This window comes from Giraffa tippelskirchi, chromosome 5 (assembly GCF_054371585.1).
Source record: "Giraffa tippelskirchi isolate mGirTip1 chromosome 5, T2T-mGirTip1v1.2.pri, whole genome shotgun sequence".
Lineage (NCBI taxonomy): Eukaryota > Metazoa > Chordata > Mammalia > Artiodactyla > Giraffidae > Giraffa > Giraffa tippelskirchi.
This window is the reverse complement of record NC_137279.1, coordinates 296,638-324,535: the sequence shown is the minus strand read 5'-3', so window position 1 is coordinate 324,535 and position 27,898 is coordinate 296,638. Positions and strand designations below refer to the sequence as shown.

Here is a 27,898-nt window from a genome sequence, read left to right as displayed (position 1 = left end):
TCAAGAGTTTAAGTATCAAACGCGATCCCGGTGAAAAAAGGATGAAGAGCGCTGAGACCCCAGGCCCCTGAGGGTGTGAGTCACAAGCTCACCAGCAGGGGGCAGCCGTGCTCACAGTTCTTGTGCAAATCGAAACTTTTCGGTGCTGGAGTTCCTAAAACATAAAAAACCTAAACAGCAAAGAAGTAAAGCCAAGCACGTCTCCACACAAGGCGCTGGTGAGTTACAAAGGAGATCGAGCCACAGCCTGCCTTTGCGGCTGTGCAGCCGAGTAAACGCTCTCTTTGGATCGTCTGATCCTTTCTTCCGCCTGAGCCTCACTGATCAACCCTGACGGACCAGAGGCCACGGGAACTCTTGCCTAAAACCGCTCACCCCTCTGCGGGCTGGCCAGGAGACCAGAGATGCTTGGAGCGTCTTGGACAGGAGAACCGGGGAAAAAGTATTAAAGCCAGAGGGAACCAGAGGAGCTAGGAGCAGAGGAGGCAGGAGGGGGCCCTCCAGGCCTCGCTGTTCCCCGGCTGGCTGCCTTCTGGGCCCCTCTCCCCTCTCCCCTCTGCGCCCCGCATTCCCCGCCCACAGCGGCCGTGAGCCCCGCCCCTGGGTGAACGCAGGAGGGCAAGTGGCCTCACGTGGCCTTCGGGTGGGGGCGGGAAAGGAGTAGAGGTCACTTAAAAGTCATTCTGCGAGTTTCACAACGCCCCCCAGCAGCAACCCGGGGCCTCTGAGTCCCCTTCCAAGCTCCCTTGAATATTCGTGTGGTTCACCGTGTAAGGAGCTTGAAGAAAGAACCGCATTTCCCCGTCGAAGCCCCTGTAGGGCCCTTGTTCCTCTCCAGGTAGATGTCCCCCCATCTCGCTTCCAAGCATTTTCCTCCTCCTGACAGTTACACGTGAACTTTCTTGCCCTTTCTTTTGCCTTCGGCTGTCAGGCTCATTTCCCTTGCACATCCCGAGGGGCTCTGGGATTCGCCCTCAGGAAACATGAAGACAGGGACTGACAGTACAGGTCAGGAATGTGGGCCCATCCGTCAGCCCCGTGCCACAGCCTCAGCACTGCAGAGCCAGGTCCAGGTGGATCTGGGGAGATCCCGGCGGATCCAGGCAGATTCAGGCGGATCCAGGTGGATCCAGGAAGGACCTTAGAGCCACCCCTAAGCCCCTCACAGGGCCCATCACAGCCCAGGGTCCTCGGAGGCCTGCAAGACACACTTTCCAAGAGATAATTTCTCTTATTGTAAATCAGTCTCAACAATATCTTTTAATTAATACAAACACAGGTATTTGTGAAGGAGAATGCAAATTTTAAACAACTTTTTATGATACAACTGAAGACCTCTGAGTCCTAGGGTGGCCGATCCCACCCACGTTCTGGCCGCCCAGGACAGGCACACCCCTCTACACTGGCAGGACCACCTGGTGGGAGCTTTTGATGGCTCAGAGCTGGTCCCAGCCTTCGCCTCACACACGAGGAAAACCAGGGCCGAGAGGGGGTGAATATAGTCCCGCAACCTCAGGCCCTGGGGAGGCCAGTGGGGAGCCACTGGAAAGGGCCCGGCGGGCACTGGTGCAGTCAGTGTTGACATGAGTCACGCCCAGCTTTATCCAGTTGTAACGGACAAACAGCTCGGGGTTAAGGTGTGCAGCACCGCAGTCTGACTCACACATCCTGAAATGATGATCACAACGGCTTGGTGAGCCTCCATCACCTCATACAGATATTGCATTGAAGAAACGGAAAAACCATTTTGCTTGTGATGAGAACTCTTAGGGTTTACCTTAACAACTTTCATATGTACCACGCAGCAGTGTTAATTACTGTGTTGCACATTTCATCCCTACTACCTATTATCTTATCACTGGAAGTTTGTACCTTCTGATTGCCTTCATCCAATTCTCCCTGCCTCTTGTAAGCACGAATGTGATCTCAGTTTTTTTTTTTTTAATATTCATTTATTTATTTAGGCTATGTCAGGTCTTTATTTGCGGCAAATGAGATCTTTGGTTGCAGCATGCAAACTCTTAGTTGCAGCATGTTGGGTCTAGTTTCCCAGCCAGGGACTGAACCTGAGACCTCAGCAGTGAGGGCTGGGACCGCCAGGAAAGTCCCAATATCCTTATTTTAACTCCTTGATGACGGAGCTAAGACTCACAATGCAGGTTCAGCCCTGGCCCCTTCGGAACATCTGAGCCCTGGGCAGCCACGGGCCTCGCTCTCTGGGGCCCTCTGGGCCGTGCAGGGGCTGCGGCGGCCCGGGACCTCTGGTCATCGCGTTCGTCTGTGTCTGTCCTCCTCGACCCCTCGCTCCCCGTGTGCCCGGGCAGCTCCTGGCACATGCTGGGCCCTGGGAGGACTCACTTTCTCACTGACCCTGTGGCCTCCCTCAGAGAAGGGTTAAGGGCGGTGGGGCCGCCGCGTGGCCTGGGGCTGTCCTGCTGCCTCGGCTCCCTGTGGACCAGCACCGGCTCCCCGCTCTCAGCAGCCATCCCGGGGGCAGGACTCAGCACACAGCTCCCCATTTACGAGGCTCTCCAAGAGCCTGCGGAGAATCCAGGTATGCTGGCCTTTCCCTGGACCTGCCCTAAGGCCGCTTCCCAGCACAGGTTGACTGTCCTCACCGGGGAAGTCCCCCAGCAGCCTCCCCACCCAGGCAGGACAAACCCAGACCAAAGAAGGAAAGGCCCTTCTATAAAATCCTGGGCAAACTCCAAAGCTGTGCTCCGCAGGATGGGGGAGCCGAAGGGAGGCAGGATGCTCCCTAGAGACCGGCGCGTCTGGGCAGCGGGCCCACGGGCTCTGATGCCACTGTTCTGCAGGGCAACACGCCTGTTGCATTCCGTGCTCGGTGTGGGGTGACCAGCAGTCCCCCTGGGTTTTCCTCCTACATCGTGGTTGGGTCAGATGAGAAGGGCTTGATCTGCAAGAAATCCCGGTGGGGTCGCTGCTCCCAGTCTTGGGAGGGCCTTGTTTGTACAGAGGGCCCTGCCCAGGGAAAGATGTTCTTGGGGTAGAAAGTAAGACAAGCTTAGACAAATATTTCATTTTCTGGACTGTGAGATTCCTGACTTTATTCCTGGAAGAGTTGATTCAGCCGCCTGGGGCTTTGAAGGACAGCTGTGAGCGTTGAGGCTCTGACACAGGTCCAGGCTGGAAGAAGCAGTGGCTGCGTCTCCAGGTGACCTGGGGGAGGGGATGCCCCCAGGCACTGCCCTGAGCAGAGGAGGGGCCCTTTTCCCAGAGACACTGCCACCAAGAGGGCAGCACGGAGGGGCACACGATGCCCACCCAGTGGACACAGCCACAGTGCAGTGGGCACCCGAGACCAGAGTGTGCCACGTGCCTGCTCAGGCTGCAGTCTGTGCCAACCGTGCCATCCAGCCTGGAGGATCAGAGGGCGTTCCCTTTCGTCTTAGAAACACAGTGAACGAGCTACAAAAACTACTAACAAAAAGAAAGCGCTTTGTCTTCAGAGGTGCCCCAAGTCCCGAGCACACTAGTGTCTCAGACTTCCATGACCCTCTGAGTCCAGATCCACAAGCCTAAAGGGCAGTGAGCTTTGGGAGCCAGAGGCTGGCAGGACCGTCCGGGAGGGGATGGCACCTTCCTTGAAAGCCTGGTGCTCTCTGCTCCCCACCAGGGTCCTCCCTGCCAGGGGCCTGGGTGCTCCTTCCCTGTCCAGGCCACTGGGTTTCTGGGCTGTTCCTGCACCCAGGAAAGAGCTGTGCGCCTCTGTGCCCTCTGAGATGCCCACAGCGGGCCGCGTGGGTGGCCCAATCACTGGCAGCTACTCCAGGACAGCTTTCCAAGGCCCGGAGAAAAGCCCAGCGTCGAACCCACTTCTCAGAGCTGCTGTTTGGGGGGCAGAGGGGGCTCCTCGACTGGGGAAGGCTGAGGGGACAGAGCTGTTGGGGGCGGGGTGACCCTCACTGAAGGGCACTGTTGAAGGCTCGCTAAGCCTGTAGGGTCTCCCCTGCCCGCCATAAGCTCACTTCCCTGTGGATTATACTCCCTTCACAGACAGGGACCGATGCCTAGGGGCGGGCAGTCCAAGCCTGGGGACCAGCTCCTCCGTGTCCCTGCCACCCTGCCACCAGGACATCAAGCACGACGACCCCCCTTTTCCCGCGGCACACGTTTATCTGGGCTCTTGGCTCGTGGATCACGGATCATGTGCGTCTCCACCGTCGTGCGGTGGCTGGGACCGCTGAGAATATCCGGGCACAGTGAGCCGCTGCTTCCTCTGCGGCGGGAAGCACAAGGGGTCCCCGGAGCGCAGCCGGCGCGGCCCGGCCCTGGGGGCGGCCCTGCGCGGTGACATCAGCCCGGGGCGGTGACATCGGCGCCGGCGTGGTGCTGTGTGCAAAGCCTGTGGGTTGGCGCGTCCCGGACACGCCCTCCCCGAGCGGAACAAAACTGCGCGCGGGCCGGCGCGCCCAGCCTCGTTTCCAGAGCCCGTCTTCTCGCCTGCCCGCTGCCCGCCGCGCTCGGCCGCTGCCAGGTGAGTGCGCCCTGGGCCTGGACGCCCGGCCCGCGCGCCGCCGAGCACCCAGGCCCCCCCCGCCGGAGCGCCGAGAGCCCGGCCCGCCCGCGCAGGGCGCCCCTGGACTTCCAGCACCGCCGCCGCCTCCAGGGATGCTACAGGGAGGGTCGCAAGAAAAAGGGGCGCTGAGTGGGCGAGGGCGGAGGAGAGGAGCGAAGTGGCGCGGTTCTCTTTCCAGTTGGCGCGGGGCCCCTTCCTGTCCCGGGCGCCGGGACGCAAAGGGCCCGCACGTGCCTCTGCCCCAGGACGGCTTGGCTCCCACCCCCGGCGGGTCGGGCGCGGGACAATGGGCGATTCTGCGCGCACTGACGCTCCTTGTGCGGCGGGGGATGAGGGCATCCGTGCCACTCCTTCTTGCCCGGGGGGAACGTGCGGCGGATGGGCGGGGGGGCCCGCCTGGCACAGCTCTACCCGGAGGGAGCGAGTTTCCCCTTTTCCGAAGGGCTAGATGGAGGTCGCCCCAACCCCCTTCACCCCTGACGCCGGGACTTGGCGCCGCGCGGGGACCACCACCCAAGCCTGGAGGAAGCCACAGTGTTTGCGGCCTCAGTCCCTGAAGGCCAGGGGCAGGAAGGGGCGCTGTGAGCACACTTGAAGCAAGTTGCAACCCGTTACCCAACAAGCAGCGTGCAGGAGGCGCGTCCTCCGCACTCCCAGCTGCGGCTGCTGCTAAGTCGGCTGCTGCTAAGTCGCTTCAGTCGTGTCCGACTCTGTGCGACCCCATAGATGGTAGCCCACTAGGCTCCCCCGTGCCTGGGATTCTCCAGACAAGAACACTGGAGTGGGTTGCCATTTCCTTCTCCAATGCATGAAAGTGAAAAGTGAAAGTGAAGTCGCTCAGTCGTGTCCGACCCTTAGCGACCCCATGGACTGCAGCCTACCAGGCTCCTCCGTCCATGGGAGTTTCCAGGACCAGTGTGCAGCCCCTCCCAGCTGGGGGAGCTTTGCCTGGGGGTCCCGTCGCAGTAGCTCCCGGAGGCCCGCGGGGCTCTGGTGGGAGCGGGGCCTCGACTTGGAGAGGAGACGCCGAGGCACTGACCCGGATACTCTGCCGGCCTGGACGCGGGCGCAGCTTCTCCGGCTGCGGTCCTGGGAGGGCGGGGCCGGTTGTCTTCTCCCCCAGCCTTCCAGCCTCCCAGAATCAGATGAGGTGGGAGGAGCTGACCGCCCCCGTCATCTCAGAGAGCAGCTGGGATCTGGGCACTCCCTGGGGGTCGTGTCCCCTGCCGCCACTCACTGTCAGCCCCTGTGGGTCAAGGTGGGCTCAGGCTGCGGGCCCCGGCCACCTCCTTCAAGAGAGATTGTCCTTGTGGCTGGATCCAACCCTGCACTGCCTGCCGTCTCCCAGGGAAGGACCTGGTCCTGCAGGGAGGAAATCCGGATGGAGGACAGGCGGACAAGGAAGGAGGGTGTGCTTGGAGGGGGAGGGGCAGCGCTGGCCCTTTAAAGGGTCTGGGGGCCGCTGGGGAGAAATGGAAGAGCAGACCCACCGCCGCGGGGCGCAGGTCTGCAGGGCCACGGCCCCGCCTCTGGGCCGCCCAGCCCCTGCCCACCTGGCCCGGTGTCCCTTCTCTCACAGCAGACCTCTGCCTTGTGGTCATGGCAGGGCCCGCCTGGCCAGGAGTGTAGTGTTGGCACCTGGTTGGCGGGCAGTAAACATTTGGTGAGTGAACTGGTAGACGTGGGCTCGCAGCCGAGCTGTGCTGCTGGGCACGCATGAACCTTGCAAACCCGTGCTGGCTGGTGCTCCCGTGTGGCACTGAGGCCCAGGTCAGGTTTCCATTAACAGCGGGCCTCCTGGTGGAAGGCAGACTGGGGAGGCTTCTTTGAGAGGCTACTGGAGCTGAAGTTTCTGTAAGCCGAGTTCTTGTGAAGTTGGCTTGGAGAGGACTCGGGAGTCGTGCTTTGAATATATTGAGGCACCGAGGAGAATAAAGGTCGCCACTTGCCACCCTCGGGCGTGTTGGCAAATAAGGAAAGAGTCACGACCCTGGGCAGCAAGCTTGAGAGCTGGCCTTTCCCGGAGAACAGCTGGCTGACGTCTGTGCTCGTTCGGCCCCGGGACCGGCCTGCGTCCTTCGCTGTGTTGTCTGGGGCAGCCTGTGAAGTGGGGTGGAAGCTGGGGCTCAGAGGTGACCAGTGACTCGCTTGGGGTCGTGGCTGCCATTCAGACCCAGGCAGACACCTTCCTGGCCCACGCCCTGCCTCCAAGTCACTCTACCTTTCCTGTCTCTGATCAGCTCTCCAGGGACAGATCCGCCACTCCCGAGACAGACGTGCTTTACAAAGAGCTTTACACAGCTTACACATTGCTTAGGGAGCACACAGCTCTGCTAGTGTGAAAGCAGTCGGATTAGAACTTGCCACCACTGGGTCCTCTACAGGCTACCGAGAGGGGAGGGTCCCCCGGAAGTTGGGGCCTGGGTCCCGGGGATGCGCTCTCACCAACTCTAGCGTGTGTTTGGATTTCGGTGTCAGGTTGGCAGGAAAGAGAAGCAGCCTGGAAAAGAGCCTTCCTGAGGAGAAGCCAGGCGCAGAGGTGGGGTGGGGTGGGGTGGGGAGGGGTGGGCACCCGCAGACCCAGTGGTCAGGGATTTGCTGGGGGTGGGGGAGGGAGGTGGGGGCGCCCGCAGACCCAGTGGTCAGGAGTTTCTGCGGTGACGCTGGGGTTGCACTACGCAGCTCCCCAGGAATTTGTCTGACGTCATCGCCGAGTGATTCCATGTATGGTAAAGAGTGTAAATACGGAGGCAGTTAGCTTTTCCTCTGCTTCCTGGGGCAGGAGGCAGCGTCTGACTCCTTCGCGACGCGAGCAGACCTCGTCTGCGTCTGCGGTGCCGCCTTTTGGCAGGGCCCGCGCGTCAGGGGCTGCCTAACGTGTCAGCTGCAAGCAACCTGTTTTACACGGGCTAAGGGCTCGTGTGTTTTGTTTTTGCTTTTTAAAATTTAATCCAGGAAAATAATTCAGATCTTTTCAGCGTGAGTAACCAATTGTTACTAAATTGACATCATCCCAGATGAAAGCAAATGAACTTTATCTGTTGGTTAATCTGTGGGACCTTGTCACAGTATCGGGCTTCCCGTGACAGCCTGGAAATGCTTAAATCCTAGCCCCCCGATTCTACGTTTGTTGACCTTCAGATTCTGAGCCCCGCGGGAGTGCCCTGCTGGTAAAGGCATGAGGGGTGTAGTCACCGCCCCACAAGGGCCTCGGGGCCTGGGCTTGAGGAGAGAACTTAGAGCGGGGAGAGAGGGAGCAGGGTGACACGGGGTTGGAGCACCGTGGGGTCTGCACAGGGGAGGTGGCGGGCTGAGTCGCCTGCAGAGTTCGCGGGGGCCGGGCCTGCACCCCGTGTGTGTCCTCGGGCCCCCGCAGTGACTGATCACTCCTTTCAAGGCAGGACTGTTTGCCGGACTCTGTTTCTCCGGGCACCCCTCCTTCCTTGTCTGCTTTCCCCGTGTGGGGGCTGGGGAAGGCTTGAGGAGCAGGTTGGAAAGGATGACAGCTCCCCCGTGCACCCGGCCAGGCCCCGCCCCGCCCGGCCAGGCCCCGCCCCTGCCAGGCCCCGCCCAGCCCGGCCAGGCTCCGCCCTCCCGCCAGGCCCCGCCCCGCCCGGCCAGGCCCCGCCCCCGGCCAGGCCCCGCCCAGCCCGGCCAGGCTCCGCCCTCCCCGCCAGGCCCCGCCCGGCCCGGCCAGGCTCCGCCCTCCCCGCCAGGCCCCGCCCGGCCCGGCCAGGCCCCGCCCTCCCCCGCCAGGCCCCGCCCAGCCCCGCGAGCCCAAGTGGACAAACACCTCACAGGTCTCGCCAGACTGAGGGGGTGGGACCTGCGCTCTGTGCCCAGGAGTTGCCCTCTGTCCCTGGGAGCAGGAGGCTTTGGAACAGAGAAGTTGGGGGTTTTCCACTGGAGACAAAGACGCGGCGGGGAATGCCGTCAGGTCACCGATCTGAGGAGGGGAGACCTTTGGGCAGACGCTGGCGGCCAGGGGTTAAGGGCTGACATCCTGAGGCGGTTTCTTAGACTTGAACCGAGAGCACCCTGGGCAGTCACCTGACGTTCGCACGCCGCAGGGTGAACGTGAGTGTCTCTGTCCTCCGCGGCCCCGGCCCGGCCGGGTCTCGGCTCCCAGGGCAGAGGAGCTGCAAGCCAGTCTTCATGTCGCAGCTGGACGAGGCTGGGAGCAGCGGCCCCATCCGGGCACTGGTCGGAAGAGTCCAGTCCCAGGCTTCTGGCTTCTGGCTGCCCTGAAGGCCCTCGCATTCCAGGGGAATAGCTGCCTGGGTGTTTCCAGCCATCCCGCAGGAGATGCAGCCCAGTGCCCAGTGGGGACTGTAGACGCGGTGAAGTGGACAACCCAGAACCCCAGGGGGCAGGGCTGGTGTGACCGCAGGGTCAGCACCCGGAGCAGACGTGGCCTGGGGCAAGGACAGCGCACGTCTGGCCCGTGGGGGCCTCGGGAGCGGGACCCACTGCGCGCCAGGCCCTGGGCTGCTGCTGTGATTTCCCCCCGACCCTCAGAACGAGACTCAGAGTCAGAGGAAGGGAGACTGACCCTTAGGCTGGGAAGAAATGGGTCCAGATCCCCTTTCCCGACCTCTGAACTGCCTGACCTCTGACCCCTGACCCCCCCCTCCCCCGTCTCCTGCGGGTCCTCATGAGGGTGCAGGGGATGGGGGGGCCCATACCTGGGTCAGTGCTCTTCTCCCCAGGGTGCCGAGCCCTGTCTGTCCCCTGGGTTCCTGAAGGGAACCCCCTGCCACGACTTGGGGGGCCTGGCCAGGAGGCGGCCTGGGCAGAATTTCCCGCCTTGGGTTACCAGGCCTTGCTGGACGCGGGCCCTGACGTGGGGCCAGGGAGAACAAGGGCGGCCTGTGGACGGCGGGTCTCCAAGGGAGGAGGGCTTTTGTGTTGGCAACAAAACATGGCTGGGAACGGCTCCCCACCGTGCGGTCAGGGAACCTCCCCCCTCAGGGGTGTCCCACGGCTGGAGGACGAAGCCTGTGGGCTAAGCGGTGGGACGCCAGGCAAGCCAGGAGCCCTCGGGTCCCCATGTCCCTAAGCGCCGTCCACTGAGCGTGGAGGGCCAGCACGTGGCTGGGTGGCCAGCCTCACCGCAGCCCCGACTGCAGGCCCCCCCCGCCCCAGGTCCTCATCCGTGCCCCAGACAGGTCCCCACCTCCGGGTGGCCAGGAAGGGTAGATGGCGCCTGCAGGCTGCCCGGCACACAGTGGATCTGCAGGCTCAGGGCAGGCTTCCGCCGAATGCTGAGGGCTGTGGTTCAGTGGTCATGTCCTGGCACCCGTCAAGAGGCAGGAGGGCACGCGTGTGTCGCTGTGGGAACCAGCACGTCCCCCAGGACTCTCCTCCCTGCTCGCGGCTGTCCCTGCACCGCCCCTCAGGGGACTGGAGTCACCGGGTGACTTTCGGGTCCAGGCTCTGCCCTGAGCACTTCCTGGGGGTCACTCGAGGAAGCGGGGGCTGCCTGATTTGAATGGGGTTCTGCAGCAAGGAGGGGTCGGGAGGCGCCTGGAGGTTAGGCCGACAGTAATGACCTCACTACACCCACCTGACTGTCCGTCACGGAGATGGTTTTGCAGCCCTGCCACAGAGGGCTGGAGGAACAGCGGGGCCTCAGGGACTATCCCTGGCATATGGGAGCTGAGCCCCGAGCTGGGAACCTGGGCAGTCAGCTTAGGTCTAGTGCCCTGGATGAAAATCGGGCTAGTTCCCAAGGAGAAGGGGGCTGCTGAGGGCCAGTGAAACTCAGTGGTGAGAAGAGGCCTGGAGAGGCAGGGAGGTCAGGGTTTGGGGTGAGTGGTGGAGTGGGGTACAGAGCTTCTCCCCATTCTGGGGTTTAGGATAAGATTCCTTAGTGATCAGAGAAGGTTGTGGTTCCAGCAACAAAATGGACAGTCAGGAGGAAGAGCACGTTGGAGAGAAAAGGTGATGAGTTCAGGTGGCCGGTGTTGAAATCGAGGTTCTCCCCTGAAACTGGTTGTGTGAGCCTGGGCTCAGGGCAGAGGTCAAGGTCAGTGGCCAGCGGAAGTGCTCGGCGGGGTGACCGCAAGGGCACTCAGACCAAAGGAACCCCCACCCTTGGGACGGGGAGACAGAGCGGAGGCCATGAAGAGTGAGCGTCCCAGCCCTCTGCACCCTTCACCCACAGGAGCCTGCTCTCGGCCCGCACAGCCCACTGAGCATTTTGCGGGCCTTGGGCTGTGGCTCTGGGAACGAGGGGAGCTGACGTCTCAGACACCTGTGTGAACACCTGTGTGCTAGACACACACAGGCTTGGGGACGCGGTAGTAAACCTGGGCCGGACCTCCTCCTTGAGCCGACACCTGTGTCCACTGTTGCGGGAAGACATTTCCCTCCACCCTTCTAGCTCCTTCTGACTTGAAAAGAATTACCTTGACCTGAGACAGATGAACAGGAGAAAAGCAAAGCTTAATAACATGTCTACACGGAGAGACCCAAAAAGACCGAGTAACTCCCAAAGTGGCCCAAACCCTCACATTAAATACCGTGCTCAGCTAAAGGCAAAAGAGGAAGCTGGAGCAGTGGTTTGGGACTTCAGAGGCGAGCAAGCCAGTTGACATGGAGAAGGAAAAGCAAATGTTTGGAAAGCAGTGTTTGCTGGGCCGGGCAGAGATAAGGGGACACAGAGTGGACTGGTCTCCTGCCCTGCCTGGTTTCCAACCATACCCGGCCCATGTTCTTCACAGAGATCTCTGGCAGCTGCTGTATTTGGGGAATTGGCCCTTATGGAAATTCTTTTAGGCATTTGGGGGAAGGTTGATGTCTCTTCCTGAGTCTCTTGGGCCTTGATTGTTTTCAGCTCGAAATAATCTGCGTGGCAAAGAGACATTTCGGGGGCAGGCTTCCTCCCTGCACTGCATCAGATGGGAAGCCCCCGGCGGTAGGGACCATGCCCCCTGCCCGTGCCCAGACTCCAGCTGCTGGCATCACCCTGGTGCCAGGGGTGGCCCTGGGTGCCCATCCCCGAGTTCCCAAGGAGTGTACTCCTCCCCGGCCCTCCCACCATTTCCCAGCACCTAAGTCCTCCCATGGAGTCCTTCCCCCGTGCACTTATGTCCAAAGAGCTGGAAGGGTCACTGTCCCTGGCAGCCGTCCCTGATCCTGGGCTCTACCCTGCAGCCCTGGGTCCCTGAACTCACCCTGTGTAGGGCACTGAGCCGTGCCTCCCTGATTCCCCAGAAGTAACCTGTGATGTAGCTCCTGCTTTTGTCCCCATTTTACAGATGCAGAAATGAAGGTTTACAAGGGCTACTGGCTCCCTTGTCCAAGGAACACACTGCAGTGAGTGGCACGGTCAGGAAAGGACTAAACCTGCCTGGCCTCGGGACCCCAGCTCAGAACCAACCTCGAGCTTCTCAGCTTGTCCTAGGCCACGGCCTTCAGACTCGCCTGTGTGCTTGTTAAATATTCCTCTTCTTGTGCCCCATCCTCAGACGTCATGATTCATCGGGTTGGCGCTGGTGATAGACAATCGGATTTTGCAAACACTCCCCCCTCCCCCTGTCCTAGTGGACTCTAAATCTTGAGTCATGCCCTCTGTGTCTGACTCCTGCTTTTTCAAAAAAATTGGGTTTTTTTGGAGGGGTGAAATTCCCGGAGGGTTAAGACTTGACATGTTCCATACGAGGGCATAGGTTTGATCCCTGGTCAGGGAACAAAGACCTTGCAAACCCTGCGATGTGGCTAAAGAAAAAAATTTTTGGTGAGCTAAGTCTTACATACAAAAGAGCATATAAAACCTACATGTGGGGACTTATAGAGCTTATGGAAGCTCCATACAGTCAGCAAAAACAAGACCGGGAGCTGACTGTGGCTCCGATCATGAACTCCTTATTGCCAAATTCAGACTTAAATGGAAGAAAGTAGGGAAAACCACTAGACCATTCAGGTATGACCTAAATCAAATCCCTTACGATTATACAGTTGAAGTGACAAGTAGATTCAAGGGCTTAGATCTGATAGAGTGCCTGAAAAACTATGGATGGAGGTTCGGATCAAGACTATCCCCAAGAAAAAGAAATGCAAAAAAGCAAAATGGCTGTCTGAGGAGGCCTTACAAATAGCTGAGAAGAGAATCGAAAAGTAAAGGAAAATGGGGAGGGAGGTGGGAGGGGGGTTCAGGATGGGGAACACATGTAAACCCATGGCTGATTCATGTCAATGTATGGCAAAAACCACTACAATATTGTAAAGTAATTAGCCCCCAACTAAAATAAATAAATTTGTTTAAAAAAAATAAATAAAGGAAAAAAGTAAAGATATACCCATTTGAATGCAGAGTTCCAAAGAATAGCAAGGAGAGATAAGAAAGCCTTCCTCAGTGATCAATGCAAAGAAATAGAGGAAAACAATAGAATGGGAAAGACTAGAGATCTCTTCAAGAAAATCAGGGATACCAAGGAAACATTTCATGCAAAGATGGGCTTGATAAAGGACAGAAATGGTATGGACCTAATAGAAGCAGAAGATATTAAGAAGAGGTGGCAAGAATACACAGAAAAACTATACAAAAAGATTTTCATGACCCAGATAATCATGATGATGTGATCCGCCTAGAGCCAGACATCCTGGAATGTGAAGTCAAGTCGTCCTTAGGAAGCATCACTAGGAACAAAGCTAGTGGAGGTGATGGAATTCCAGTTGAGCTATTTCAAATCCTAAAAGATGATGCTGTGAAAGTGCTGCACTCAATATGTCAGCAAATTTGGAAAACTCAGCAGTGGCCACAGGACTGGAAAAGGTCAGTTTTCATTCCAATCCCAAAGAAAGGCAATGCTAAAGAATGCTCAAACTACCTCACAATTGCACTCATCTCACATGCTAGCAATGTAATGCTCAAAATTCTCCAAGCCAAGCTTCAACAGTACAAGAACCATGAACTTCAGATGTTCAACCTGGATTTAGAAAAGGCAGAGGAACCAGAGATCAAATTGCCAACATCTGCTGGATCACCGAAAAAGCAAGAGAGTTCCAGGAAAACATCTGCTTTTGCTTTATTGACTATGCCAAAGCCTTTGACTATGTGGATCACTATAAACTGTGGAAAATTCTGAAAGAGATGGGAATACCAGACCACCTGACCTGCCTCTTGAGAAATCTGTATGCAGGTCAGGAAGCAACAGTTAGAACTGGGCATGCAACAATAAACTGGTTCCTAATCAGGAAAGGAGTACATCAAGGCTGTATATTGTCACTGTGCTTATTTAAATAATATGCAGAGTACATCATGAGAAACGCTGGGCTTGAGGAAGCACAAGCTGGAATCAAGATTGTTGGGAGAAATATCAATAACCTCAGATACACAGATGATACCACCCTTATGGCAGAAAGTGAAGAGGAACTAAAGAGCCTCTTGATGAAAGTGAAAGAGGAGAGTGAAAAAGTTGGCTTAAAACTCAACATTCAGACAGTGAAGATCATGGCATCTGGTCCCATCATTTCATGGCAAATTGATGGGGAAACAATGGAAACAATGAGAGACTTTCTTTTCTTGGGCTCCAAAATCACTGTAGATGTTGACTGCAGCCATGAAATTAAAAGACGCTTGCTCCTTGGAAGAAAAGCTATATGACCAACCTAGATAGCATATTAAAAAGCACAGACGTTACTTTGCCAACAAAGGCAAAGCTATGGTTTTTCCAGTAGTCATGTATGGATGTGAGAGTTGGACTATATAGAAAGCTGAGCACTGAAGAATTGATGCTTTTGAACTGTGGTGTTAGAGAAGACTCTTGAGAGTCCCTTGGACTACAAGGAGATTCAATCAGTCCATCCTAAAGGAGATCAGTCCTGAGTGTTCATTGGAAGGACTGATGCTGAAGCTGAAACTCCCAATACTTTGGCCACCTGATGCGAAGAACTGACTCATTGGAAAAGACCCTGATGCTGGGAAAGATTGAAGGCAGGAGGAAAAGGGGACGACAGAAGATGAAATGGTTGGATGGCATCACCGACTCGATGGACATGAGTTTGAGCAAGCTCTGGGAGTTGGTGATGGACAGGGAGGCCTTGCGCGCTGCGGTCCATGGGGTCGCAAAGAGTCGGACACGACTGAGCAACTGACCTGAACTGGGGTCTTACCTCGTGGTCCAGTGGCTAAGATTTCTCGCTCCCAATGCAGAGGTGCAGGTTTGATGCCTGGTTGGGGAACTTGATCCTGCATATGGCAGCCAAGACCTGGTGCAGCCAAATAAATATATATTTTTTTATAAACCTACATGTGTAGTTCGAAGAACAATTACTAAAGGAGCCCCCATGTGATGACCCGTGAAGGCCCCGTTTTTCTGTCTTTGAGGTGCCAGTTCTGAGACAGTAGTCTCTGACACTCAGTCTTGCCTTTCTTTGCGGCTCCCACACGTGTTCCTCCCTTGACAGTACGAGTTTTGCCTGTTTGAGACCCGACACAGATAGTCTGTGTTTTATGAGTTCTAGCTCACCTGCTTCTTTTGCTGTGAGATTCATCCATGTGGATGCGCACAGCAAAGGGTTTATTGTTGTTTCTCCGTCCTAGAGGGCCGGGGAGGGGGCTGAAAATACAGCGGCTCTGCAGCAGTTTCCTGTGGGCTCCGGGGTGGGAAGCCCCCAGGCTGCCATCTGGGAGGCCTCTGCCCCAGGCCTTGTCCTGGGCCATCTGGGTCTCTGCCTCCCTGGAAAGTTCATTCCCTTCTCCGTGTCCACTTCCAGGATGCCGAACTGGGGAGGAGGCAAGAAGTGTGGCGTGTGCCAGAAGACTGTGTACTTTGCCGAAGAGGTTCAGTGCGAAGGCAGCAGCTTCCACAAGTCCTGCTTTCTGTGCAGTGAGTGCCCGCCCAGGCCGGCTGTCGCCATGGGGACGACCGGCCTGTCAGCGCCCCGGGGAACTGGCCCCATGGGAGGGACGGTGGTAAACAGCCTGCCGTTTGGCTGGAGCTCAGCGGGCGGGCAGGCGCTTCAGGGCCCCGTGTTCCTCAAGCTGTTTCTAAGGCAGAGGCGGGGCTGTGGGGCGCTGGACCCAGCAGGGCCTGAGCGCCCAGCCGGAAAGACCCGAAAGACCCCGCGGGGACTGTCCACTCCCTTTGTCCTCCCGCTCTCCCCACCGCAGTCCGCGCACTTAAGAGGAAGTCGCGCTTAGCCCAGGGTCTCACCAACCTCTGGACCCAGATTACTCTTTGTTAAAAGGCCGCAGAAATCACAGATGCGGAGGACACACTAGTGGGGGGAGCAAGGCAGGGGGGAGGATTACAGGGTGCAGACTGTCCTGTGTGAGAGAAATCAGCTGAGGGTGTATCGCAGAGCGCAGGGAGCACAGCCGGCACGTCGCACAAGGCACGGGTGAGTGACTAACAACGGTGAAGCTCTGTGTTGTGCAGCGGACACTTCATAACATAGCGTGTCGTCAAACGGTTGTTTCACTCTCCCAGTCGTGTCCAACTCGGTGTGACCCCATGGACCCTAGCACGCCAGGCCTCCCTGTCCCTCACCATCTCCCAAAGTCTGCCCGAGTTCATGTCCTTGGGCAATGGACACAGACGTGTCAACTCTACCTCAATTAAAAACAAATTCACCGGCAGCAGCCTCACGGGCAGCTGCATCTGGGGAGGAGCTGGGCTCCCCCGGCGTCTCTGGGCGGGAGGCCTCTCCCCTCAGCCCCCACCTCCGCCCGGCAGTCCGGGTGAGGGGATGTTGATGTCGTCCCGACGGCCGGGAGGAGATGGGCCCGGTCACCGCCTGGTGGGCAGGCGCCTCGGTGCCCGGGGTGCTGGCCGGGGCCGGGGCCGCAGCTGTCCTGAGCGCCGGGCCCTGGAGGTGGGGGGACGTCCGCAGGCTCCTGACTGACGGGCTCAGAGCCGAGGGGCTTAGAGGAGGCGATCTGTGTTTCCCTGAGCCCAGGCGACAGCGCTGGGCAGACAGGAGCGTGTCGGCTGAGCCCTCGGCTTCAGAACCAGTGGGTCAGAGTCTGGATGTGAATTCCCGTTCTGTTCTCTGGGTGCTGAGGGCCGGGCGCCTCATTCTCTCTCTGCATTTTCTCAACGTTACAGGGGAGAAAGCAACACCTGCTTCATGGGGCAGGGCTGTGGGAACTGAGAGGAAGGGGTCAGGAAACAAAAGGAGCGGTTAGGGCAGTTGTGAGTGTTCAGTCAACGGTAGCCGCTCCCTGACACGCGCACACACGGACACACATGCGCGCGTGCACACACACCCATCGGACACATCCACACACACGTGTGATCACACAGACAGGTACACACACATGAACGCGCACATGCGCGCGCACACCCATGCACACGCGGACACATCGACAGACACGTGTTCACACAGAGACATGCACCCACCCACCCATGCAGATGTGCACACAGACGTGCACACTTGCAGATACATGTCCACACATGTGAGCGCACGCGCGCACACACACACACACACACACACGGCGCAGGGGACCCCCAGCAAGAAGCCTGTGACCCAGGGTGGCCCCAGCCCATCAGGGAGGTCCGGGAACCGGGCCCTGCACCCCCCACCGTGCCTTCACTGCTTCCGGACGGAGCCCGTGCTCCCGAGCTGGGCCCAGACCCCCCGGGCCACCTGCCCTTGAAGGAGCACTGGCTCCCACTGGCTGTGGGTGGGCCAGCCGGAAGCCACGTCCAAAGCAGGCAGCGCGGGCCCCGCGCCCACCGCCCGCCGAGGCTGACTGAGCGCCGTGCTGGCTGCGGGTGGGCAGTGAGCTCAGACGGAGCCTTTGGCGTCCGGCCCGGGGGAGGCCGACAGCCATGTCATGTCATCAGCAGCTCGCTGCTCTCAGGAACTTTCAGGCTGTTTATTTTTCTCAGAGGGCATAAGGGGGCTTGGCGCTGGCCAGGGAGAGGGTCCAGACTGCTGGCCCCAAGGACCCCTCTCCACCCTCACACGTGGCTTTGATCACCAACGGCAGCTGCCGGCGAGGAGTGGCCGCCAGCTGGGGGTCAGAGAAGCCAGGGGTGCGGGGCTGGGGGGATGGGGCGGACCGGCGGGGGCAGGAGTGGGGTGCGGAGCGCGGGAACCGAGGCAGGCGGGCGGGCGGGGGCACGAGTCGGGGCCCTGGGGCCTCCCGGCAGCGTGGGGTCCCCCGTCTCTCTGGTGCCTCCACCGCAGGCTGCTGGGCACCGGAGCCAGAGGACACCCCCCGAGTCCAGGCCTGGGGCAGCACCAGCTTTGCAGAGCGCTCACAGAAGAAGGCAGGGCGCTTCCCTTTCTCAGCGAGGGGGTTGCCCTCAGAACGGGGTGCATGGCTCTGGGTCCTGCCCCGCTTGGCACACCCTTTCCCTTCCCCACAGGACGGAGCTGTGGGTGATGGGGGCAGGGGCAGACTCCGCCCAGGGCTGGGCTTGCAGCGTGCGCCCTGGTGTCCGAGAAGCGGCAGCCAGTCCCCAAGCAGGGTGGGAGGCCTTGGCTCTGTGGGCGGGGCGCCGGCCCAAGGCTGCTTTGTCCCTGAGCTGTGACAGCCCCATCTCGGGCGGGTCAGCCGTGGGGAAGGCAGAGCTGCTCTGGCCTCGCCCTGAGGGCACAACCGCTGGACCGGGGCTGCACCCCAGAAGCTGGAGCCCCAGGGTGCTCATAGCCCCACCCACAGCGGCATCCCACGCCTACAGGCTGTGGTGCACGCCTGCCGCCCCCGGAAGGGCTCCTGGCTGGCAGAGGAGAGCAGGTCTCAGCCTAAGTTCTTCTTTTTGGTTGGTTTCTGCTTAACACGATTTGGCAGAAATGCATTTAGGCCATCATCCAAGATTCCCCCTCATCGAGCCTTTGGGGGAGCCTGCAGGTGCCAGATGGCAGGGCCATTGGGAGGTGTCAGTTGTAGACCCCGAGGTCCCCTCTGGGCTGAACCCCCAGGTCCCTGCAGGGAAGATTGGCCCAAGGAGACCTCAGTTCCCGGGTGCTCTGTCTCGCTCGCCGCTCTGTCTCGCTCGCCGCCTCCCGTCTAGTCTGAGGAATTTCCAGGTCACTCTGGGTCTTGCGGGGAGCAGTTCCAGGCCGACTCCCGGCTTCCCACCCTAGAAGGGAATGCTGGAGCCCCTGGCCTGCTGTGTCTGCTTCCTCCAGGCCAGAGCCAAGCCCTGGGGAGGCAGCAGGATGGCCCATATTTGGTTGCCTGCGTGCTGGAAGGACATGGGGATCTTACAGGCAGGACCAGAGGGTCCTTATTTAGTCTGGAGTCTCCAACCTGGCCCAGGGGTGGGGGTGCAGACAGAGAGCTGGCCTTTAAAGGCAAGGGGAAGGCTGGGAATTCCCTGCAGATCCAGTGGTTAGGACTCAGTGCTTTCACTGCCAAGGGCCAGGTTCAGCCGCTGCTCAGGGAACTAAGATCCCGAGAGCCACATGATGGCGGGGGCGGTGGGGAGGCGTCGGGGGGTGCGGGGAGGAATCTATCTCAAGGCAAAGGAACTGGCAAGGGGCACAGAGGTGAGCTGAGTGCTCCTTGAGAGGAAGAGAGGCTGGCTCCTCCGGGGGTCCCTCTTCAGAAGGATGTGTTTGAGGACATGGTCCCGGTGGCCCACTGACCCCCCCATCTAAGGGCCTTCATGGAACCCGATTGTTATCCGAGGCCCAAACCTACATCAACGGGACCTGAGTCTCTGGAGAACACTTCAGGGTTGGACGCTGATGGTCTTCTGGCGCTTGGCCCCTCCTGCCCTTGTGTTCCCAGGGCACTAACTCTGTCACACTGTTGGGGCAGCCAATGTTCATGATGACCTACTGTGTGCAGAGCACTGTGCTGAGCACTTCCCAGGAGAGGTCTCATTTAATTCTCAGCCATCTGTAGGGGTTCCCTGGTGGCGCAGACGGTAAAGCATCTGCCTACAATGCAGGAGACCGGGGTTCGATCCCTGGGTCGGGAAGATCCTCTAGAGAAGGAAATGGCACCCCACTCCAGTACTCTTGCCTGGAAGATCCCATGGATGGAGGAGCCTGGTGGGCTACAGTCCATGGGGTCGCAGAGAGTCGGACACGACTTCACCTTCACTTTCACCTCTGTCGGGGGCAGCGTCATGTCACCTGCTGCTGAGGACACAGGCCTGGGAAGGCATGTAGCCTGGGCAGGACGCTCACTGGACGTGGGCCCGCCTGGGCTCCGTGTGACCCCGGGCTCCACACTGTCTCACTCTGGGTCACAGGGCACTGCCGCTCTGAGACCCACAGGAGGCTGCGGGCACTCTGCAGGCCTTCCAGTGTACCCCATTCCAATCCCCCTTTGCCCCAAGTCAGGGAATTCTCCCAGCATCTGACCTCCTGTGGCCAAGTGATTTCCGACTAGAAACTTCAGATCTTGTTGTCATGATGAGCACAACCTGTATCTCATTTCCAAGCTGGTCACGCTGGGCGCTGAATAAACGTTGCCCTTTCCCCCCGGGAGCATCTCTGCCCTGCCCCCTGCCCCCGCACCCACGTCACCCACGGGTGTCCCTTCTGAATCTAATCGCGGGAGGCAGGACAGCCTTGTCCTTCTTGTTTCTCCTCTTCTGTCAGGGCCCACGGTGTCCGTGAAGGGCAGAGTGAAGCCCGGCACACCTCCTGGGGTGTGGGGTTGGCCTAGGCCGCTGGCCCAGTGAACTCGGGAAGCTCTCAGGGTGTGGGGGGCGAGGGAGCCCGCATAGCTCCGGGAGAGGCACTGGGCCAGCGTCTGTAACAGGCCCTCCTCCCCTCCCAGTTCCCTGGCTCCTGGGAGGTCAGGATGTTACGCGTGCAGTGTCCCAGGGAGCTTCAGCAGCGGGGGCTAGCCATGACCCGCTGCCTGTGCCCCCGCAGTGGTCTGCAAGAAGAACCTGGACAGCACCACCGTGGCCGTGCACGGCGAGGAGATCTACTGCAAGTCCTGCTATGGCAAGAAGTACGGGCCCAAGGGCTACGGCTACGGGCAGGGCGCGGGGACCCTGAGCATGGACAAGGGGGAGTCGCTCGGCATCAGACACGAGGAGTGAGTAGCCGCCCTGGTATAGAGGTCCTGCTGTGGGTCGGGCGGGCCCCGTCAGAGCGGCAGGGGCAGCGGAGGTGGAGCATCCAGGCCCCTCCCCGTGCAGAGCCACGGCCGCATTTCCGTGCGCTGGAAGGAGCCTCGAGAACTCCTGGGGCCCCTCCTATTTCCAGAGATGAGAAGACCCAGCCGGTCTCCGTGACTTGAAGGGGCCCCACAGCCAGTGAGGGTCTGAGCCGGACCAGCTCGCAGCCTGGCTCACCGGGTGTCACTGGGCCCCCAGCGCCCTCGACCGCTGACCTGCTGTGAGCGGGGTGCAGGCAGTCAGCCCACCAGCCCCTTGGCCCTGGGGGACGGTCGCAAGAGATGGTGACTTTCGACACTTCAGCCAAGGCCGTCACCCCGTGGGGACAACCTGTCAGCTGATTTCTCCTGGGAAGACTCTAGTAACAAATGTGCTGCAGGAACAGGGGGTAGAGGGGGCCAGTTCTTAGCAGGCGAGGTGTCAGTGACTCCAGCGTTATAACTGGGGCTGAGCGGAGTCTGACGTCTCGGGGAAGGAATAGTGCGGGCCCCTAGTGGGTCCCCCATCGGGGAGGTGGCCCTCGGGCCCCTGGTGGGTCCCCCGTCGGGGAGGTGGCCCTCGGGCCCCTGGTGGGTCCCCCGTCGGGGAGGTGACCCTCGGGCCCCTGGTGGGTCCCCCGTTGGCAGAGGTGGCCCTCGGGCCCCTGGTGGGTCCCCCGTCGGGGAGGTGACGCTCGGGCCCCTGGTGGGTCCCCCGTTGGCAGAGGTGACCCTCGGGCCCCTGGTGGGTCCCCCGTCGGGGAGGTGGCCCTCGGGCCCCTGGTGGGTCCCCCGTTGGCAGAGGTGACCCTCGGGCCCCTGGTGGGTCCCCCGTCGGGGAGGTGACCCTCGGGCCCCTGGTGGGTCCCCCGTTGGCAGAGGTGACCCTGGGACCCTCGGCGTGTCCATCAATCGGCAGAGCCAACCCTGCAGCCCTGGCAGCCACAGCCGTGGGACGGGCTGGGCCAGGTGCAGGCGGGTGGTGCCCTCCAGGCCTGTCCGCCCCGTGTCGCTCCCCGTGCGTCCCCTCACCTTGCGTTCTTCCCTGAGCAGGGCCCCTGGCCACAGGCCCACCACCAACCCCAACACGTCCAAGTTCGCCCAGAAGATCGGAGGCTCTGAGCGCTGCCCGCGGTGCAGCCAGGCTGTGTACGCGGCCGAGAAAGTGATTGGTGCGGGGAAGGTAAGGCCGGGCATGCCGGGGCGGCGGGGGAGGGGCACGCACGTTTCTGAACCGTGCGTTCTGGAGCTTTGCAAGTGCAATCCCACTGCTCAGGGGACCCTCGGCCCTGGATGTAGCTCCCCCTTCGTCTCAGAGCCCACCACGAGAGAGGTCCCTTTGTCTCGGAGGCTGCCTGGCCCCTGTGCCTCCCAGTCTCCAGGAAGCTGAATCCCCCATCATAGCAGCCTCACCATTGATCCATAAAGAAGGCTGAGCCCCGAAGAATTGATGTTTTCAAGTCGTGCTGGAGGAGACTCCTGGGAGTCCCTTGGACTGCAAGGAGATCCAATCAGCCCATCCTAAAGGAAATCAGTCCTGAATATTCACTGGAAGGACTGATGCTGAAGCTGAAGCTCCAATTCTTTGGCCACCTGATGTGAAGAACTGACTCATTGGAAAAGACCCTGATGCTGGGAAAGATTGAAGGCAGGAGGAGAAGGGGACGACAGAGGATGAGATGGTTGGATGGCATCACCGACTCAATGGACATGAGTTTGAGCCAACTCCGGGAGATAGTGAAAGCCGGGGAAGCCTGGCGTGCTGCAGTCCAGGGGTTGCAAAGAGTCGGACACACCTGACTGACTGACCAACAACAAACACACTGCATAGGGAGCTTCTGATCGATCATGTCTCCAGAGTCGGGGTCTGCGGACCTCTAAGGGTGCATGGACTCCAGCCCTGAAAAAAGCGTGCAGAATTGTGTGGGGTCACATCTCTCTCTGGGAAGAAGATCCATAGCATTCGTCACATTTTCAAAAGGATTTGTGATACAGAAATGTTAACGACCACCCAAAATCCACAGAAACCCACTCATGAGCCCCCAGGGCAGAGTTAGCCAAGGCTCAGGCCTGTCAGAGCCTCCTAGGAGACCAACTTGGTCTGGCTGTCTCGCCTGCCCCCCACTGCGATATTCCAGTAGTAGCTCCCCACCCCCAGTCACCAAAGCGCAGTGGGACCCTCCTTCCTAGATGCTGCAGGGAGGGGTGGCCTCAGACGAGCCATCGGAGGGCCGCAGAAGAGGCTTCTTCAGGAGGGCCCCAGAGACGGTGCTGGGCCTTCATGCAGACGTGGCCGGGGCCACGTGGTCAGCAGTGGCGCCGCGGAGTCTGGAGCCTGTCTGTGGCCTCTCTGGACCTGTCTTGGCCTCTGGGGCTTCTCAGCCTTGAGCAGAGGCTGGGCATGTGGACAGGGGGCCACACATGGGACAGGTCAGACCAAGCATGGTCTCCGGCTAGCCCTCAGGCCCGGGGGGGTCGCACCCGTGTTGCAGATGAGAGCCCAGGGTTGCCCGCCCCTAGGGGCTGGCCGCCAGTGCTGGTGCCTCCTCGTGGGCCACGTTACCCTTGAAGCTTGTTTCCGCCTCTGTCCAACGGGAGGGGTTCGCAACCCCAGCAGGATGACCACCATTTGCTTGTCATGAGCGTAGGCTGACGGATCCCCTCCTGAGCCCCAGCCCCGCGTCTGAAGCAGAGCACACAGCAGGCCCACCAGGCAAGCTGGCTTTAAAGGAGCCGGTGCGGGGGGCCCAGTGCAGTGCCCGGGGTGTGGGCGACACCAGTCAGCTACCATTACTCTGATTGCTTTTGTGGGTTCTTGTGAGGGTGAAGTGAAGATCCCTGCTGTTGACTAAATGATATGAAAGCAGGAGATGTGGTTAATATTAAGTTGGTGTTTCTTCGGCTGTGTCTCACCATGAGACTAGGCGATCACCAAAAAATCTGTAGGCATCAGCATTTCTATTCCCCCTCGGGGTCTTAGAGTGCGGGCCTCTCTCTCCCTTAGGGAGGAGGCTTCTCTCGGGCAGAGGTGGAGGGAGGAGCCCAGCATCCGTGCCCAAGGAAGGGCTGAGGAGCAGGAGGACTTTAGGTGCTGACCCCACCAGCGGGGCCCGAGTGTGTCTGCAGGGACAGTGGCGGTGGTCAGTCCTCCGTCTGCCCAGAGACTGGGGGGCAGCCTGCGCTTCCCTGAGGATGAGCCGAGGCCGGGGTGCCCTCAATGCCGACACCAAGGCCCCTAGAGCACAGGGCAAGAGCCAACACGTGTGGGCGTGGCTGCCAGGAAGCCCAGGGCCTGCTCTTTCCTTTCCATCTCCGGCTCAGAAAGGGCAGCTCTGCAAGGGAGTCTCCTTGCCCTTAAAAGGCCTTGTTTTGTTTTGTCCCGTCTGCCGCCGCTGGCCTCCGGCTTTCCGGGTTGTGCAGAGCTGTCAGCTGGGAGCTGGCGGCTGACCTGGGGTCTGGCTGGCCCCCACTGGATGCAGACCCAGGCCGCCTTCCCCTTAGGGGCTGTTGGCTTGTGGCCTCCGAGCACCTCATCGGAGCAGCGGGGCTTCTGTGGCCCCCAGGGAACCAGGCTCCCGGCCTTCTCTTGGAGCTCCGTGGGTCCTTTCTCCTTCTGGGGTGCCAGGCACCGCCTCTGCACCAGGCCCCTGCCCGGCTGCGGCCTGCCGCTGCAGAGAGGGCCCTCGAGAACTCCTGAGGCCTGCTAATCACAAAAGCTGGCCCCGCGGCCAGGCCCTAGAGTGTGTCATGTCCCCCGTGAGGAGTGAGGGGCCACAGGCCTGGAACCGGGGCCAGGATGGGTCCGAGCCCACACCCACACCAGGGGTTCTGGGCGGGAGTCGGGACAAGGCTTGGGGACCCTGATTGCGCATCGTGGGCGGCTGCAGCGCCGGCCCCCAGCACCTCCCCCAGGAGGCGGGGGAGGCCGGGCAGACCCCACGGGTGCCTTCATCACACCTCCAAAGGGCCGGGCTGGGGCGGCAGAGTTAAGTCTTTCCTCCCCTCCCCAGTCCTGGCATAAGTCCTGCTTCCGATGTGCCAAGTGTGGCAAAGGCCTGGAGTCCACCACCCTGGCCGACAAGGATGGCGAGATTTACTGCAAAGGTGAGCCGCCTCTCCTTGACACCCTCCCTTCCTGGGGGGCCGAGCAGTCAGACCCCTACACGGAGGCCAGTTCCGGCCTTGGAGTCCCTTCCCGAGTGTCTGCTGAGGCCTCCGTGTCCAGCCGAAAAGGAGCCGGGGGGGTTGGGGGGGACAGGACGTGCCAGGCGGGGGCGGGGCAGGGTGGGGCGGGGTGGGGGGGAAGCCAGGAAGCTCCTCCCTGTTGGGGTTGATGTGGAGGGCTCAGCTGTGCCCCTCACTGCCCCAGAGGCGCCGGCAGGTGCTGGGGCAGGAGTGGGGCTCCTCACCCCTTTTTTCTCTCTGCAGGATGCTACGCAAAGAACTTCGGGCCCAAGGGCTTCGGCTTTGGGCAGGGGGCCGGGGCTCTGGTTCACTCTGAGTGAGGCCCCGATCCCACACCCCACCGCCCACGCCGTGCTTCTCACGCCCCCCACCGCGGCGACCTCGAGACCACCAGGCTTCCTCCGTCCCTCAGCCCTGCACGCGTCGCTAAGGACTCGACCCCGGGTGTCTGGCTCCCTGTGGTTGGGGCGTCTGCTGGAGGCGCCCCCTGCCTGGCCTGCCGTGCCACCAGCGGGGCCCCCAGCTCTGGCTGTCCCCCCTCCCCTCCCCTCCCCTCCCCTCCCCTCCCCTTGCAAGAGTCCCTCCCCTTGCAAGAGTCCCGCCCTCAGAGGCTGAGTGTCCGTTGGAGGGTGCCCTGCCGAGGGAGGACCGTGCTCCTCTGGGGGGCCTCCTGGTGTCCCTCAGAGCAGGCCTGGGGCATCCCTGCCAGGGAGTCACGGGGGACGTGCAGATGGGCCCTAAACGGAGGGGCCACCTGCCCCGCCCGGCCCTGGAAGCTGTGGGCCACGGTGCCCCCCAGCTCAGGTTGCGGGGGGCAAGCCAGACCCGAGGGCCCCAGTTCAGGATGTGGTCTGGCCTCCCCAGGCTCGAGCTCCCGTGCGGCAAGGCCCTGATGAAACACTGCTGACCTCACGGCCACCCAGATCTGAGGGTGCGTCTCTGCCCAGCCTGGGTCCTGAGGCTGCGGGGAGGGGGTGGCACGCCTGTCAGCGCAGCCCAGCCCTGGGCTCGCCCTCAGCACTCCCGCTTGACCTGCAGACGCAGAGGGAGGCGCACGCGGCCTGCCTTCACCTGGACACCTGTCCCCGCCCACCTGGGCTCTGCCCCCCACCCTTTTCCTGGGACCCCCTCTGGCCACACTGCCCACCCCTGTGAAGCAGCAGGAGGACGGGGAGGGGCCGGGCCCGCTGCCCCAGGGAAGGAGGGGATGGCACCTGGCACTGCCGGGACCAAGGGCTACAGTGCGGGCTGTGGTCAAGCTGACCCTGCACCCCGGTTATACGGCTCTCAGAACAGAGCCTGGTGCCTGTCCTGCCCTGGGGGTGGGGGACCCGAGTCCTGCTCTCTGGGGTGGGGGGACCAGTGTCCTCCTCTCTGGGGTGGGGGGACCGGAGTCCTGCTCTGGGGTGGGGGGACCGGTGTCCTGCTCTGGGGTGGGGGGACGAGTGTCCTGCTCTCCGGGGAGGGGGGACCGGAGTCCTGCTCTGGGGTGGGGGGACCGGAGTCCTGCTCTGGGGTGGGAGGACCCGTGTCCTGCTCTCTGGGGTGGGGGGACCCGTGTCCTGCTCTCTGGGGTGGGGGGACCCGTGTCCTGCTCCCTGGGGTGGGGGAACCCGTGTCCTGCTTTGGGGGGAGGTGGGGGACTGGTGTCCTACTCTGTGGGGGACTAGATGGGAGCTACCAAGTTAGCAGGAGGCCTCGGAAAGGAAAGTGTCCCCTTACTCCCAGCGTCCATTCTAACTGAACCCAGGTGTGGGGTCCAGCCAGCCTGATCCTGCCGCCCCATCCGGGCGTGAGAGCTGTGAGCTTGGAAGTGGGGGGCCTCAGGCAGGCCCCCAGACTGTGCTCAGAACTGTTCCCAGCGTGGAAAGCACCTGAGTGAGAGGGCGGTTCGGCCAGAGGAGCTTCCACGTCAGATCCAGAAAGCTCAGGTCTGCCCGGAGGGCGCAGTGGAGTGGGGATGTCAGGGAGCGTTTAACAGGAGGCTTCCTGTGTGAATCCTCTGTTCTTTATTAATTCCTGAATATTGAGGAATTAAGAGGAGTGGCAAGCCGCCTGGGACTGAGGAATGCATGCGTTTCCTTCGTTAGTTTTTCCATACGGTGAAAAGTAACTATTTACAAACGTCTTCCTTTTTATGAACCATATGGTAAAAGTGATTATTTACAACTCTCTTTCTTTGATATGGATTGTCTTCTCGCTTTATGATTTGTTTCCTTGGTAATTTGTAAGTCTGGTCTTGTGATCTTTATCTTTGCTGCAAAGCTACCTTGCAAAACAGTATGTATACTCACACTATGTTGAATAAAGCACCCCTGTTCCATCAGCTTGGGTCCCCGTGTCTTTCTTTTCCTTTCTTTCTCTCTCTCTTTCTCCCTCAGGCTAATTCTCTGGAACATGGAAACCCGCTGAGCTCACTTTCTTGCCCGGGCTTTCAAGACCTCCTTGAGAGGGTGCCCTGTGCCTACGTGAAGCAGCGCAAGCCTTGTGTCAAAAGGTTTTATTGGTTCTCTGCGTAAACCAGGGAATATCAGCCTCTTTCTCTCTTTTACTTTCTTATCGTCGACTCTGGACCACCAGGTTCCGGTCCATTAAAGGACCCCAACAAGAGGGGAGGGACGGGGGGGGTTTCCAGGGGCAGCAGCGCCCTCCTGGGGCTCCACCTCCCAGAGGCCGCTCCCCCGGATCCCAGCGTGTGACCGTGTGAGTGTGATTCAGCGACTTTCACACACGGAGTTCCTCCCTCCACCCCTCCAGCCCCAGAGTCTGGACTGTCCTCCCAACGCTGTAACGCTGGTCGGGGCTGAGGAGTGCTGAGGCCGATTCCTCTTTTCTGAAAATGTGCAGAGGCTGGGCTAGGAAGGGAGAAACAGGGACAGCAGAGTCCAAGATGGAGCAGGGCAGATGCCTCTGGGCCACAAAGCCAGAAACCGGTCCTCTGCCTTCGGGAGGGGGGCCTGTCCCCCAGGACACAGCGGGTGCCCCCCCAGCAGGCCCCACGGAGGGGCCCCTTGGCTGACCCAGGTGGAGGCAGCCCTGGCCTCTGAGTCACCCTCTGGGCCATCCCTGCCCTGTCCTGGGGAACTGCACCCGGCTTCCCTGAGGGCCGACCTGTCCTCCTCTCTCCGGAGGTCACCTGCCCACACCCT

The 27,898-nt window shown here is 60.5% G+C and overlaps 1 protein-coding gene across 1 annotated transcript; it reads left to right on the top strand.

Moving 5' to 3' along the window:
• The first annotated feature begins 4,394 nt into the window (after positions 1 to 4,394).
• CSRP1 (cysteine and glycine rich protein 1) lies at positions 4,395 to 27,075 on the top strand. Its single transcript, XM_081487301.1, has 6 exons — positions 4,395 to 4,498; positions 15,263 to 15,375; positions 20,336 to 20,504; positions 21,618 to 21,747; positions 24,575 to 24,668; positions 24,993 to 27,075. The coding sequence occupies exons 2-6, from the start codon at positions 15,264 to 15,266 to the stop codon at positions 25,067 to 25,069; spliced, it is 582 nt and encodes a 193-aa protein (XP_081343427.1). The 5' UTR covers positions 4,395 to 4,498; position 15,263; the 3' UTR covers positions 25,070 to 27,075.
• The last annotated feature ends 823 nt before the right edge of the window (positions 27,076 to 27,898 follow it).